This window comes from Rattus norvegicus, chromosome 13, assembly GCF_036323735.1.
Source record: "Rattus norvegicus strain BN/NHsdMcwi chromosome 13, GRCr8, whole genome shotgun sequence".
NCBI lineage: Eukaryota > Metazoa > Chordata > Mammalia > Rodentia > Muridae > Rattus > Rattus norvegicus.
Window position 1 is genome coordinate 97,501,124 of NC_086031.1, and position 16,054 is coordinate 97,517,177.

The 16,054-nt window shown below is 43.0% G+C and overlaps 1 protein-coding gene across 5 annotated transcripts in view; it reads right to left on the bottom strand.

Annotated features, from left to right (window-relative positions):
- Positions 1-916: 916 nt before the first annotated feature.
- The window catches only part of Mia3 (MIA SH3 domain ER export factor 3), a 45,116-nt gene continuing 29,978 nt past the window's right edge, over positions 917-16,054 (bottom strand). For 2 of the 5 annotated variants that reach the window (NM_001398684.1, NM_001398698.1), the window contains 21 exon segments: positions 13,626-13,647; positions 12,837-12,925; positions 12,532-12,609; positions 12,332-12,442; positions 10,712-10,783; positions 10,411-10,515; positions 9,689-9,811; positions 9,443-9,554; positions 8,598-8,653; positions 8,420-8,510; positions 8,136-8,274; positions 7,082-7,183; positions 6,224-6,284; positions 6,003-6,038; positions 5,850-5,917; positions 5,486-5,586; positions 5,192-5,329; positions 4,339-4,407; positions 4,161-4,234; positions 2,540-2,678; positions 917-1,729 (listed from right to left, as the gene is read on the bottom strand). In NM_001398684.1, coding sequence (NP_001385613.1) covers positions 1,416-1,729; positions 2,540-2,678; positions 4,161-4,234; positions 4,339-4,407; positions 5,192-5,329; positions 5,486-5,586; positions 5,850-5,917; positions 6,003-6,038; positions 6,224-6,284; positions 7,082-7,183; positions 8,136-8,274; positions 8,420-8,510; positions 8,598-8,653; positions 9,443-9,554; positions 9,689-9,811; positions 10,411-10,515; positions 10,712-10,783; positions 12,332-12,442; positions 12,532-12,609; positions 12,837-12,925; positions 13,626-13,647 — 2,100 coding nt within the window. In that variant the 3' untranslated portion in view covers positions 917-1,415. 5 annotated transcript variants of the gene reach the window in all.

Below are 16,054 nucleotides of genomic sequence, written 5' to 3' on the forward strand. Positions count from 1 at the left end.
ATTGAGCCAGGCATAGTAAGTCAAGCCTGAAATTCCAGCCTCTAAGGAAGCTGAGACAGGAGGGCCATGTTGGGTATAGAATGAGACCCTAGCTCAAAACAGCCATGTAACTGAGCTCAGCCCATACTTCTGAACTGAGGATGTACACTGATTTTCTGATCTTTCTGCCTCATGGCAGATTCCTGATTCTTTGCCATACTCTTTGAAAATTAGTTGCAAGGTGAGATGAGAGGAAATAGAATATAGATTTCTAAAAAGAAATGATCTTATAGTCATTGCATATGATTGTTATCTTGTTAGCCACCCTTAATGAAAGAATGGTTTTAAAAGCAACAAAATACCAGGTCAAATAATTTTATAATTCTTTTCCTCATATGCGCGCACGCACATGCATGTATGTGCATGTGTGTTTGTGTGTGTAGGACAGAGGATAGCTTGTGGGAGTTGGTTCTCTTTACTAGGTGGGTCCAAGAGGTCAAACTCAAGCTGTCAGGCTTGGCAGTGTCTTTACCTGCTGAGCCATTTTACTGGCCCAAATATTTTCTTCTCAGTTTTTGAGACAGACTCTATGTCGCCGTGGCTGTCCCGGAACTCAAGATCTGCCTGCCTTTGCCTCCCATGAGCCACCACACCGAGCTCCAAATAATTCTTGCTAGCAGCACAAATTCATACTCAGAAAATCATTCTCAGACAGTGAGCACCAAGAAAGGGCAGACATGTAGACTGTGTGGGGCCTCTGGCTTATTTAAAATAAGAGGAAATTCCCTGTAGAGCTTACTGATGACTTTCCAAGAGAACTTAGCATTGTTGCATGGAATGCATGGAGCCCACTACTGCAGTTCCAGAAGTGCAGTTGTCAGGTTTTCCAAATGAGCAAGTCTCATAGCAACCCAAAGAATCAGCAGACACTGGGAAATATTAATAAACCAAGTTTATGAACTATTACTACAAAGAACTTTAGCAACAGGGGACAGTTTGTGATCCTTGAGTAAACGTCTTGTAGCGTAACAGTCTTTGAGACACACGTGGAGCTGTAAACACCTTGCTCTGAATCAGCTGGCATACACTAAACCAAGGCCATGGAAATACGTGTTCTTAAAGCATTTCCACAGGAAATGTTCATACTTTATGATATTTCTAAATCATTTAGCAATCATTACATATGCTACATGAACTAAACACAGGTATTCTTTATTGCACATTTCAAAGTTGGGAGGATGTTCTAGCTTAAGAGGTGATCTTTACTTAGAAGGGAAAATAATATATTTTTGTTTGGCTCAAAAATGCAAACTGCCAAGGCAGCTTAGTACTAAAAACAATCTTTGTAAAACAAACTTTTAGGTTTTGATGCCAATGAAACCCTTTGCTGTAATGAGTAATGTCCACTTCCTCTCTGACTCAGCAACAGGTCAAAGTTAGGGGGTGGGTTTTGAAGCCTGTGAGCGGTCCTGGACACTGCTTGGAGAGGCAGGTTGGGCTTCCTCTCTTGGGCCTGAAGGCAGTGAGTCTCTTAAAGCAGGTGGTGGTGGTGGATAATCCTGAGGACCGTGGGACGGAGGTGGTAATCGGGTACCAGGAATAAAGAACTCTCTTGGACCAAGTGAACCTGGAGGTCTAAATGGTGTATGTCCTGGTACAAATTCCCGAGGGTCAACAGGCAGGTCCCGTTTCCCAGGCAGAACACCTGGTGCATATTCTCTTACACCTAGTGGTGGACGCATGCCTGGAACTAGAAAACAAGTCACATAGATACCAAGTAACATCATTCCAAGTACAGTAACGTGTATTAATTTCTCAACCCTATAAAATCAAGTATGGCACCCTGACTGTACTTAAGATAAGGCAAATGAGGCTTAGCAAATTAATTTATAGCCTGTGGCCACTAAGCTAAGGTCAGGTTTAAACAGCTCCACTTAATTCCAAGTTTTCTTTTCCCTCTGTAACTCTGCACCTCAGAATAGTTCCGTTCAGAATAATAGCCAAGCCAAGAGGATAGTTGTGAAACAGTTTCATCGCAACAAAGTTGAGTGAAATGTTATTATCGCTTGTCAACTGAGAGTTCATGTGCCAAAATAGTTAAGAAGATGAACTCAAATTGATCTTCATTTACTAGGTTTGTGTTTCCTGTAACCTCTTTTCTATCTAGTCCCACTGAGAATGGAGTTTTTACCTTTCCCCTCTCTATTCTGTGACCAGTGGCTTATGCTTCTATTACAGATGATGACAAGCTTCATGTTATAGGACATAAGTATCTGTGACCTACAGAGTCACCCATCTTTTCTGCATAACGTGTAGCCACTGGTGTTCAAGTGCACATTGCTGGCTTTCCTAAATGACCCCTTTCCTTGTCTGGCCATGCCCAATTCAGTTTAGGGAGACTAGTTAGTAGCCGTATGTCCTCAGAAAGTTGAGGATGGGTTACTACAATGTACTCTCAGCTTTAGCCTTAGTTGGAAAGCTCTGTGATAGCAACTACTTTAGCAAGGAACAGAAAAGATGAATGTTCTTTACAAGTAAGTTAATACTGTCCAAATCATACCAAATGGTGGAGGAAGTGGGCGAGGCCCAAAAGGCCCACATAGCTGAGGAGGTGGTCCATATCGTATAGGTGGTGGCACTGGGCCTCCCATGAGAGGCACCCCTGGAAATGGAGGCGGCCCTTTGGGAGCCATGTTAACCTGCAGGAAAGAAACAATTAAAGTTTGGAAATGCTTTAACATGGCAAAGTACCAAGATTAGTAAACTGGCACCTGTCCAAAGAACGGCCAGTGTGAACCACCTCACCCCATGTTGCCAGTGACAACCCAGAGAGGTTAGGAGGCCGCAAGCAGTGACTAGGTTACTGCTTGTCCTCTGCGTGGGAAAGGGAACAGAAAGAGGACTCAGCTTCCTAAGAAGCCTATGACAGGTCAAAGCCACACGCTGCCATCTGTGTCAAGAGGAGTACTCTCAACTCTCTCACGACTGTAATGCCAGATATATATATTAAGAATGAAGGGAACATCGGGATATAATGCATGTAAAATAATGAAAAGATATGCAGTTATAACTAAAATTTAAAATAAAAATACAGATAACAGATGGAAAATGTGTATCCACGCACGCAGTGACAGCAACTATTTCAGGGCTCAGTGGGCCTTTGCCACATTATTCAAATGTTCATATCTTCTGATCTGTGTGAGTATCTCGCTTTAAACATTGAGCAAGCAGAGTCCAGTGATTTACAGGAGGTTATACTGAAAGAGGGGAAGCTGGAATTCAAATACCAGTCTTCACTCCAAGGCTGTAAGTTGTCTCCAGTCTCTGAAGTCTTCTGGAAAGGCATGGAGGGCTCATCCAGACTGGCTTTAGATTAAAAAGACTCTAAAGAGGTGCACACCCCTGGAGTCCTGGACTGGCCTTCACAGTGTTTGCCAGCAGTGTTATGTGCGTTATTAGGAAGACAGAGCTCCACTAGTGGCCTTCACTGGCCAGCAACACTACCCACTATTCCCCTTGGGCAGGAACTCCATTACTGTGTCAATGTGGTGTGGCAGGCTCAGCAGCGGCACAGCCACACACGTCTCAGAGCACTCCTGTGGACAGTCACTGAGTACGGACAGTGCTTAGGACACAGGTTTCTGTTTGTAAACAGTCTGATTTCATATCATTCCCAACAGTTTTTCAGTTCACAAACGGGTTTTAGGAGCATAGTTCTAGGCAGATAATGAAAACAAATCATGTGATTTACTGAGTTATTTCACTCAGAGCGTTCAGGACAGAGCACACAGCATAGGCTGCAGTGATGACTTTTCTATGTGATAACAGTTACAGCAAGTGCTCTAACCTGGTTAGTAATTTAACACAACAGGAAAAGGGACACCAACAACCAGAGTCACGAGCTGGAGTGATGCTGCGTCTCAAGAGACAGTGAACAAGGTGAGTGGCATGCATTTATAAATGTCTACAGACAAACCAAGCCAAACCAGGGGCCACTCCAGCCCTCAGTCTCTAAACACTTCCTGCTACTGGATGCTCAGCTAAAGGGGCAGTGCTGGAGACTGAGGGGCCTTCGGGCTCTTGGGGAACAATTTGCTTTTAAAGAAACAAATAGTCATATAAACAAGAGATAGAAGACACCAATAGGAAATACGCATCTGGCTGTATGCTTGAGAACTTACCTTGCCCTCATCCATGGCCTTAGCGGGAGAAGAGCTCCTGGAGCTGCTATTCACCACAGGAGGTGGACCTGGGTCTGTGAGAGGCCAGAGAGCTGACTTAGACTCACCCTGACTGGTCCACTTTGAGAAGAATCAAAGCCCATATGCATGAGACTCAGAAATTACTTAGGCCCCTTACCAGAAGCAGAGTGTTTCCCAGAGGCCTCTGATGGCCATCGAGGACGAGGTAAATGCCTGTCCAGTGACCCTTGAGAAAGAAACAGAGCCAGTGACATGTCATTTTTAGAGGGAATAAACCTGCTGTGAACGGGGCTCAACTTTTAAGTAGAAATCAGCATTACAAATAGATCTCTTTCTGGCTAGGTAGCACATGCCTGCAATCCAGAAGAGGGATCTCAATATACAAGTCAGTTTATGAAAAGACTTCAAGTATAAAACAAAGATTGCCTCCATTTTTGGAAGTTTATTTTTAAATTCTTTTTATTTTATATGTATGGGTATTCTGCCTGCACATATGTTTATGGTTCACATGTGTGCAGTACCCGTGGAGGCCAGAGAGGGTGTCAGATCTCCTGAGAATGGAGTCACAGGTGGTTGTGAGATGACCATGTGGGTACTGAGAATTGAACTCAGGTCCTCTGGAAGAAGAGCAGTGCTGCTAACCACCAAGCCACCTCTCCAGCTCTAGGAATTGCCCTAGTTTTAAAGACAAGCACTAAATGTTTTATTAAGAATACTGGTGCTTCAAGGTAGAGATTTAATAGCACTGTACTGGCAGCATTTTTCCAGTCTGACTTATCTTTCTAAGCGTCACAGACGGAATTAGAGTAAGATGACACTTCACATTCCCAGGTAAACTGTAAAGAGTGTATCACTCCTCAAAAGCATGGCAGGGGCCTCCAGGAGAATATAAGTCTCTCTGTCCTACAAGAGCTTACATTGACCCACTTCTCTATTGGACAGACACGAACTCTAACATGGCAAGAACACAGTTGATGTACTGTAATGCAAAGGAGTACGTCAGTGCTCACCAAATTCACTTCTAGGAGTGTCTCTTCGACTGAGTGTGGCAGAGAGAGGTCTCCCAGGTGACTCTACTGGTAGGGGAGGGGAACATTCTCCACCACTCACAGGGGATGGGCCAAAAGAGCCATTCTGGCTCAGCAGACCTGAAGACAGCAATGCCTCGTTAGCACTCTATGACAGCCCCTTCCCTCCAGACAGCTCAGGAGTCTTTCTAGGGCACCAGACCTAACACAGAAGTAAAATTGAATTCACACACATTCTACACCAGAATCCTGCTACCATGTACAAATGCTCCGTACCTCGCCGAGGAGGGTTCTGTGTGTTTGGTCTTCCTGGCATTGGTTTTACGATCACAGGTTCATCTTGTCTCATCGCCATCTTTTGAGTCATTTCCAGTAATCTTGAATATTGAGAAACAGTGGTCGTGAAATAGTAATCAGTTCCTTATTAGATACCACCCAGCACTCAAGCACTGTAAAAGCACTGACAGTTAGGTATAAAATCCCATACTTGTGCACGCGCACTGTGAAAGCACTGACAGTTAGGTATAAAATCCCGTACTTGTGCACGCGCACTGTGAAAGCACTGACAGTTAGGTATAAAATCCCGTACTTGTGCGTGCGCACTGTGAAAGCACTGACAGTTAGGTATAAAATCCCGTACTTGTGCCGTAAGTTAGCAGCTTCTCTCTTCTCCTCTGCCATGGCTCTCTCTGCAGCGCGAGCTTTAAGCTGTTGAAGATATTGAAGAAAAAGTATTGTGACTCAGATGTGAAAGGCTGTGCACAAAATAAAAAAAAGGGAAAGCATTCCTTACCCAGTTATCATGAGCTTTCTTCTCATGGGCAGCAATCTGAAAAGACAACACATCAAATACATGTTTACGGTTCTTCAGAACACCCCTTTTAACATATACCAGCTATTCAAAAAAAGGAAGGAAGGAAGGAAGGAAGGAAGGAAGGAAGGAAGGAAGGAAGGAAGGCAGGCAGGCAGGCAGGCAGGCTGGCTGCAGGAAACGAAGTCTGATGCAGTTTTTACCTGGTTTTTGAATGAGCGCTCTGTTTTCTGTAATTCTTCTTCCATTTCTTCAATTCGCCGCCTGAGAGTGCCATTTAGCATCATCAATTAAAGCAACTAGGTAAAGTGTGGGACAACCCAACAGTGCCTCCAAACTCTGAAGAGCTACAGTAGTGACCATCTCACCAAACATACAAAACATGTTTTATAGACTTACTCACAGTACAGTATAATCAAAACAAAAAAACTAATTGTCCTGTCATTTCATGGCTAGAGGTTCTTAGATTATCATCTCCTTAGTAGTCTTCATAACGGCCTGCTGTGAATATTTGCTTCTACACAAAGATAAACGTGTTTCTTCTAGTCAACGGGAAATTAAACGGACGAGTGACTACTGAGCTATTAAGTGGAACAGCCATGGCGGTGACTTTCACAGCAAACAGCTTTCATAAAAGAGTGACTCTAATATAGTGGTTTTCAACCTGTGGACTGCAACCCCTTTGACAAACCTCTATCTCCAAAAATATTTACATTACAGTTATGAAGTAGCAATGAAAATAGTTTTAGGGTTGGGGTCACCACAACCTGAGGAACTGTATTGAAGAGCTGGAGTGCTGGGAAGGTTGGGAACCACTGCTCTAGGGTAGAAAGCTCCTCCCCACCCTGCTGCCCCAGAGCCCTCTGCAGGAAACAAGGAACTTTTTAGTCCTATCAGTGTGTGGACTAAGTAAATTTGTGACCATTTTTCACTTGCTAATGTTTTCCTCTATGACTGAATGGACTCATATCCCCACCTCACTCACATGCTGTTCTGTGCTTTTTCCGTGTTTTCTCCAGTTTTAGAAAGCAAACAGATCCCTGTGCAGAGCCTGAACTTACTTGTAAGTTTTCACTTCCTCTGCAGCCAGAACCACCTTTTCATCGGCTGCCGTTAGTTTCTGCTCTCTGTCTTGCCGTTCATACTCTTCTTGACTCAGTTTCCTAGGATAAAACCATTCCCGGGTGAATGGCTGTCCTTATGGCAGTCGGCTCTTGTTCAACTGTCCTTTCCTATTCTTCTCTGCTGGTTGTTGGTTGGTTGGGTTTTTTTGTTTTGGATTATTTTTGTTGTTGTTTCTCTGCCTATCCCTGGCTGTTCTGGAACTTGTTCTGTAGACCAGGCTGGCCTGGAACTCAAGATGTGTCTGCCTCTGCCTCTTGAGTGCAGCTATGCAGCACCAGAGACCTGCTTCCTGTCCTTCCCTTAATGCCCAGACAGATGAAGTTATACAAAGTTTTTAAAATTTCCCTTACATCTAGGAAGTCAAACTCTGATCTCTTGGCAAGCCAGAAGTCATTGTTAATGTGTCCAACAATTTCCTCTAACAATAAAACAACCATAAAAACACCGTGCTCTGTGGGTAACGTACTACAGGTAAGGAAAGCTTCCCGTCCTCTAGAAAACAGCAGCCCCACTCAACTAAGGCGGGGCAAAAGGCGCTAATCATTTTTGATGCTGTCCTGGAAGAGCTGTTGTGTAGAGGCAGGTGCCCGTGGAGGTGCATGCCTGTGACTCCAGCAGGGCAAGGCAGAGGCAGGCTGATTCCTGAAGCTCACTGGCCAGCCAGCCTATGGAATGGATACTCTTCTGATCAATAAGAGATAGGACTCAAAAAATAAAGGTGAACATCAAAGGAGGAAAAGACACCCATTTTGACCTCTGACCTCTACACCCAAGTGCACACATGCATACCCACATTAAGTACATATAGTGTACACACATACAGAAGCAACACCTAGTCACAAGCATGCATGCATACAAAGAAAAGGCAGGTTGTAAAGAAATCAAGCACAAAGGGAAATCCAAGCCTTTGCTAACTGTAACTGGGGAAAACTGTAAATAAGCTTTAGAAAAGGCGCTGTGTGCAAGGCTAGCAGAGAGCAGTAGGCCTACTTCTGCAGTGCCATCTCCTTCTGCTGGTAGAGCTCATTCAGGATCTCCACTTTCTGCCTCAGAGTTTTGCACTCGTCTTCCAACCCAGCTTTAGCAGTCTGCAGCGAGCTGCGGTCATCTTCCAATTTCTTGATTTGGTCTATGAGGGATAAAAAGGTGCAGAAGCTTGAGAGGCAGGGCTGAGGTCAGTTCTAAGAAGTAAGAATGAGCACTGGGACCTGCTTATCTTGCCAATCAAATTTGAAGTTCTAGTATGTGGCAGTTTTGTCTCCAGAAGAACCTACCTTCCAGGTTACATTTAGTGGACATCGATGCTCTTAGCTTAAGTTGTAAAAGTTTTAGATCCTCTTCAACTATCGAGACTGCAGTTTGTGTCTAAAAATCACAGAGGAAAGATCTAGTCTTAAAAGTGAGCCATTGAAAGGCCTCCCTGGTACTCCTGGGATACAAACAGGTCGGTACCCGAGAGACGTCCATCATCTGCTTTATTCTGTCTTTTATCTTCTTGCTCCGGTCACCTATAAGAGAAAAGCTTCAGTTGCTTTTTCTTCCTTGCTCCTTAATGACATTTTCATGACTTCCCTCAAACAATGATCATATTCAAACAGCAAATTAAAAAAAGCCAACTAAAAGAACTGATTGGCTGATTTAGAATTGAAAATTTACATGTACAAAGTTAACTAGCAGTTTATGCTATAAAAAATGTCATCAGAGTGCTTTCTTTGCTCAGATCACTTCAACCTGGACAAATGTCGACTACATAAAAACACCCAGGCCTTTGCTCTCCCTTGAATATGCTATCAGGTATGATTTAAAGCACCCTCAGTAGTAGGGAACAGTTAACAACCTGAGAGACAATTCTTTATCAGTTAACATCTAGCCTCTAGCATCTTGCCATACCTGCTCTACAACTCTGGCTTCTTACGGCACAGCCATGGTTGTGATTCCAACCACCTGAGGCCTCTGAAGAAGCCGCAAGCCCTAAGAGCTAAGAGCCACAGAGAGTACACTCTGGAAAGATGACTTCCCCTGTGCAGTGTTCGAGACTTAGAGACAAGAGCTGACTGAAGGAGCTCCAGTGCACACACCTTGTTCTCAGTGGGAGAGATATGAAATGCCAGTGTTTTCTGCATGCCTACACTACACACAAGCAACCCACCCGGCCCAACACAGACATACATGGCTACAAGTTCATCAGTGTGAGCCCACAGCACTAAAGCTTAGCATAGCTGAAAAGTAGCCTCGGTGGATGGAAATTCAAGTCAAGAGGGCAAATATAGGCCCAACCTCCCCGAGACAGCTCTTACCTCCCATTTCTCCATTGGCCAGCTCATCTGACTCATTTCCTCCTTTATCTGCATCCTCAGATTCAAGTTCACATTCTAACCGATTCAACTGTGTGATGCAATTAGTCAGAGCCTAGGAAAGAAGCAAATGGGCGTAAAGCTCTTGATTCTTCTCAGGAGAACACGGGGATTGAGTGTGCACCCGTGAGAATGCGCTTACACTGATGTGAGAATGCGCTTACACTGATGATGTGAGAATGCGCTTACACTGATGTTGTCGTCCTTGTGAGTAAGAGCCACTTCCAAGTCTTTCTGGGACGTCTCAAACGACCTGATCTGTTCAGTGAGCTCAGCATGTGATCTGCTCCACTCTTCAATCTGCTGCTGCAACTGAAAAGTCAAAGCACATAAATCCCTACTTGCAGGTGCGCAATGGGCGAGAACGGACTGTGTGAGACAGTGGTAGGAAGTCAGGCCCGCCACTCCTTGGCTTTCAGTTAAAGAAAGGCGGAGAGTGGTTCCAACCCTCAGAGCTGAGGAAAGAACATCAGTGTGGTAAAGGAGGTTGACCCAAGTGTTCCAGCATTCAGAAAACTATTGCTAGTTCACCTTAATGGGCTTCTAGTATGAATGAATGGGAACATCTCAGACTCGTAAATCCAGACTCTGGTGATATAACCTTCTCTTGGTCAGTAAAGAAAGTTATTAAAAAATGGTTAAAATATTTAATATTTGGGCATAAAAATCTTAACTATTGCTGTTTTAAAGCTACTCAAGTTTATAATGGTCAGGCATTTGATAAAAATAAAAGATAAAAAATAAATACAGTGAGAGCTGCACTGAGTTGTACAGAGAACTCCTGAAGCAGATACCCGCTCCATCAGGGAAGCAGCTTCTCTCCCAGCACCCAGCCTGAGGACTGCTGAGGGGGACTGCTGAGGGGGACTGCTGAGAGGAAATGCCATCACTATTAGGTGATCTTGCCCTACCTGCTCTTTCTTCTTCTTAAGCCTGGCATTTTCTTCTTGAACCCGATGGCATTCAGACTTTACATTCTCTTCACTGAGCTTGGCTTCATTAAGGGCAACTTGAACCTAATATAAAACACTCCCAATTAGTAAATTAATCCAAAGAAGAAAGTTACATTTTCTTTACCAAACATCCTGGATGTTTCATCTTTTACATGCTTTAGCACACCTCAAACTTTTGCTCAACAGACTAAGACAATGCTTAGTTAGTTAGAACACGTACATAGACAATACTCTAGTTAGGGCATACAGGCAGACTCACCTCTGAAAGTTCTGACGCATTCATCGAAATGACATCCTTCAACTTCTCAATGGACTTCTTGTTTTCCAGTATCTGACCCATGAAAGCAGAACACAGAGCCTCAGGTCTCGGCAGAGTCACTGGTGTACACACATGCAGACATTATCTGCTCTTTACTGCTGTGATAAACCAAAAGCAACCTAGAGAGCAAAGAGTTTATCTCTGCTCGAAGCTTACAGCCCATTACCATCTAAGGAGGGCAGGAGCCTGGAGACAACTGACGCAGAGGCCATGGCGGAAGGCAGCTCACTGCCTTGTTCCCCATGGATTACTCAAGTTTCCTTCTTTCTTTTAGTTCCTAGGGCCACCAGCCCAGAGGCAGCTCTGGCCACAGAAATCTCACATCAATCATCAATCAAGAAAACTTACAACAGACCTCCCACAGGCCAATCTGGGGAGGGCATCTTTTCAACTGAGCTTCCCTTTGTATTAAGTTGACATAAAAGAAGCTAACACACACACACACACACACACACACACACACACACACACACACACACACACACACTAAAGGGTGAAACACTAATAAACATATCCCATATAAGCCTATGGTCTTGGTAAAGTAAGGGATCCAGTTTTGGCCTAAGGGGGAGAAAAAAAATGTACTAATAGTCCAACCTTATTATTATAAGATAATACAGCACATGACCACATAAAAAGATAAAAGAATAAATTTTTCAAGTAAGCCAATTCAAACTGCTGTCATGGTTGTGTTCCACCCCCAGTAGAGAAAAACTAAAAAAGAATCTCTGCCCAGCTAAGCCTGATAATTCTGGAGACTGAGACACAGGGTCATGAGCTCAAGACCTGTCTGGGCTGCAAAGTTCAAAGGCAGCACAGGCAACTTAGTGGATACTGTCTCAAGATTAAAACACAGACAGGGATAATGCTCCCGCTCAGTGTGAGAATAGCCACCTACCCTGCATGAGACACTAGGGTCAAATCCAAGATCGTAGGGGGTGGGGGAGAATTTCATTGCCTAAATTGGGAATAGAAGAATTTGGAGGAAAACAGACCAATCTCATACACAAGAATTCCAAAAGTTTATGAAGACAGCAGCTCCTTAAGGGGTGGAAAATGTAATTCTTTCCTCTGAGCCATGCATAGTGGTTTCCAAAGAATACAGTACAAAGAGCTGAAAAGAATAATATAACAGCAGAGAAATGTGGCTGGCACTTGCTTAGCTGGGGCATTAGCTCTGCTGAGGTATAATAGAAAGCCTCTCCGTTTTCTCTACAACCATTACACAAAACAAATGAGTTTACCAAAAAGAGAATTTTTTTAAAAACAGAACAAGATCTAAAAACCATTCATAAGGCCAGAATTCATAGTTGGTCTACCTGTGCTAGAGGGCAGAGCCCAGCCATTTGACAATGGTCCAGGGTTGAGAACAAAAATACTCTTCCTGTGCCCATGAGAGTAACCCAGGGTTCCTCTTCTGTTACACTTCTGTCAGACAAGCCTCAGTAGAGTCAGCTTCCATGACTCCTCCTTCCACTTGAGCTAACAGCCTGGGGAAAGTTGCCCTCACTTAGCTCCTTCAGAAGCCCAATTACATAACCAGTGAGCAGCTAATCTTACCAAGTCCTGGTTCTTGACGTTCTGCTCTCTCTCAGACTCTAACTGAAGACGAAGGCTTTTGGCTTTGTCACCCAAACTTACATTAGTTTCTTCAAGTACCTTGATTTTATCCTTAACAGAAAGAGACACTAAGATTAGTAAGAATGACTCTCCATTTACTCTCACTTGTAGAATGCAGTTCTCCCCTTGGACATGTTTACCTTGTACTTAATAGCTTCATCAGAGAGAATCAGATTTTGTTTCTTGGTTTCTTGAACATATTTCTTTGACTCCTTGATCTGTGTAAACAAGGTTTTTAGGATTAAGTTACAACTTAGAATTAACTAACATTATAGTGCTACCAAAGTCACTTCCAAGTGGCCATCCTCCTCCAGACAGCGACTGCCCACATCTTGGGATAGCTCATAGGAAATGATGAAATAAACATGAATCTTTAAAATCATAAATGGAATGCTAAGACAGAAATATTAAGCTGGAATGGAGGAGGAAGCTAACAGAATTATACCTTTTGCTCATAACTTGACAATTTTTGCATAAGTTCTGCATTTTCTTTCTTGATGTTCTCCAACTTTTCAGAAATTTGTTTCTCAGTAACTAAAAAGAAGGGAAATCTGTAAGTTTGTGAGCCCAAGATGAAGCCAAATGCCCCAGTGTGTTAATAGCAAAGGCCTGGTGCCTGCACTAAGAGAGGAGACCATGCTTTGCTGACTATTATGCCCTTAAAAAGCAGTCTGTAGTGATTACAGTCAGGGGGCAAGAATATTAAACATTAAAAAGTGCAGTATGCAGACTTTAATTTAGAGATACAGAATTTAAGGAAATGCTATACCTTGGTCCCATCTCAGAAAATGGGATTGCTTCAAATGTCATCTGCAAAGAGAAACTGAGAAACACAAAATACCAGATCCCTCCACCATCCTGATCACCGTCCACTCAGATGCGGATTTAATCCTCCACCATCCTGCATGCTGTCTGCTCAGACTCAGTGTGCACTTAATGTGTGTTTGTCACAGGGACACAATCTGCACTGCATCAACATGCACAGTTGATCTTCCCGTGGTAACTGATCCTGTTCTCCCCACTCCCTCAGTCTGCTCTCTGTTGCCTATATCAGTTGGCATCAGCATGGTTTTAACCAGCCGAGCTGGTGGGCTAGAGACAGTAAACTTTCCAGGAGTTAATAAAGCAATCAGGCAGTAGAAGTCATGGCATCTATGTCTAAATTACAGAAAACTCACATCAAACACCAATGCAGAGGATTAATTCAAGGGAAAAAATAAACCTAAATATTTACCTTGATATATTCTACTCTTTACCTAGAAGAAAAGAAATAAAATTAAGTTTGTTGTCCAACACTTGATTAACATATTGTTCTTAATACAGAAGAACCATAAACAAATGAGAATTTAGTAACAACTTGGTTCAGTATAACAGATACATAGTATTTAAAAATAAGGAGAGGTTGGGCTGGCACGATGGCTCAGCAGGCAAAGGTGCTTGTCACTATCCCTGACATTCTGAGTTCTGTCCCAGGACAAAGAGAGAACCTGCACATTGTATGCGGATCTGCACATGTGCACCATGGCTCAAATGGATACAAATAAATAATAAACATAATCTTAAAATACTTTAAAAAGATAAGGCTAAAAGGCATTTCAAATATAATTTGTACTAATACTTCATAATTAGCCTCAATAGATAAAAACAGTATAGCTAAAAGTATGTTTATAGATATAATACAAGAGCACCAATCTTAAGATATTAGCACTGATGCTTGATAACACAAGTGGCTCCTAGCTTAATAATAATAAACACATCAACATTCTATTTACTCTGTATGATTAACAACTCTGCATAGCAGTCAGAAATGACTGTTCAGAAAGATGTCAAAATTCAAGGGAAAATCTTTTTATTTAGATATACATCTTTCACTCACCAGAAAATATCCCAGAAATCCTATTCAAAGCTGTCTACCTGCTGAGTTAGGATTAATGTGGTAGGACTGGGAGAGTGGATAAAGCACTTGCCATGTGAGGACCCGAGTTGGGATGGCCAGAACCCATGGGAATGATTGTATGTTTGGAATCCTGGTGCTCCTACGGTGAGATGGGAGGTGGCAGTATGAGTCTCCCAGAATCCTTCAGGCCAGATGTGGTGACAATTAAAAAGAAACCGGGTCTCCAGAAAGAAGAAGGCTAGAATTGACACCAGGGGCTAGCCTTTGACCTCTGCACATGCATACTTACACACCCAAACACACACACACACACACGTTTTCGCCCACACGAGCACGCACACACACATGCACACAAACACCACAGACACACAGAAAATCTAAAAACAAGTTAGGAATCTGATAGAGCACATCATCTGACTTGCACAACTAACAGTGGTACATGGAACTCGGCCTGAAAAGGATGTTTCCAGAGGAGACATACAAGAAAGCTGACAACTAAAACTGTTATTCCCGGGGTTGGGGATTTAGCTCAGTGGTAGAGCACTTGCCTAGCAAGCGCAAGGCCCTGGGTTTGGTCCCCAGCTCCAAAAAAAAAAAAAAAAAAGGAAAAAAAAAACTGTTATTCCCATCAGGAGACCAATGACCTCTTAATCTATAAAGCCGAGATAGTAACTGATGCAGAAAGATTTGCTAAATTTACTTTCCTTGTGAGCCATGGTCTCACTTTGTAGCCCTCACTAGTCTGGAACACTCTCTATGTAGACCAGGTTAGCCTTGTAGTCACCTGCCTCTGCCTCCTGAGTACTGGGATTATAGGTACAGGCTGCAACACCTAGCCCAATTTCTTTTCTTTAAAAAGAAAAAAAATTACACTTATTTATATGTTCATGTGTGTGGGTGTGTCACATCCAAGGGCATACATATGTACAGGTAGAGGTCATTGGACAACTTGTGGGGATTGGTTCTTACCTCCAACCATGTGATGTCCTGGGAGCAAATTGAGGTTGATAGCCTCAGCTTCAGGCACATTACCCACTGAGCCAACTTGCTGGCCCACTAAATTACTTTGTAACTCAAAATATATTTCCCCTTTTAAGTGCTACTATTTAAAAAACTTTTTAAGATTTATTTATTGTATATGTTTGAATGTTTTACATGCATATATGTGTGTGTACCCCATGAATGCCTAGTGTTTGTAGAGGCAGAAGTGAGCATTGGATCCTGTGGAACCCGAGTTATGGATGTTTATGAGCCCCCATGTAAGTGCTGGCAGTCAGATCTGGGTCCTCTGCGAGAGCAGCAAGCACTGAGTCATTATGGAGCCCTCATCTCTCCAGCCCTTCAAGTACTGTTTTTTTTTTAAAGTAGTGGTGATATTCAGACCCATCCACAAATCATCCATGAAATTTCAATCTTATCAATATAAGACTTGTATAATTATCTTGTTATAAGAAAATGCATTCCGAAGCTGGAGAGATGGCTCAGCAGTTAAGAGCAGTGGCTACTCTTCCAGAGGACCTGGGTTCAATTCCCAGCACCCACATGTCAGATCAAAACTGAATGTAACTCCAGTTTCAGGATAAAACAAAACAAACAAAAACCTTCCAACTCAGGGAAATGAATGATTTTCTCTAATGCCATAGCCTTGCCAATCAAAGAATAAGCTTTTCTTATCCCATTTCACCCAAACTAATAAGAACAGGTATGTAGGCAGAAGCAAGACCAAGGTATAGGGAAATGGCCAAGGTTCCAAGGGTGAATATCTG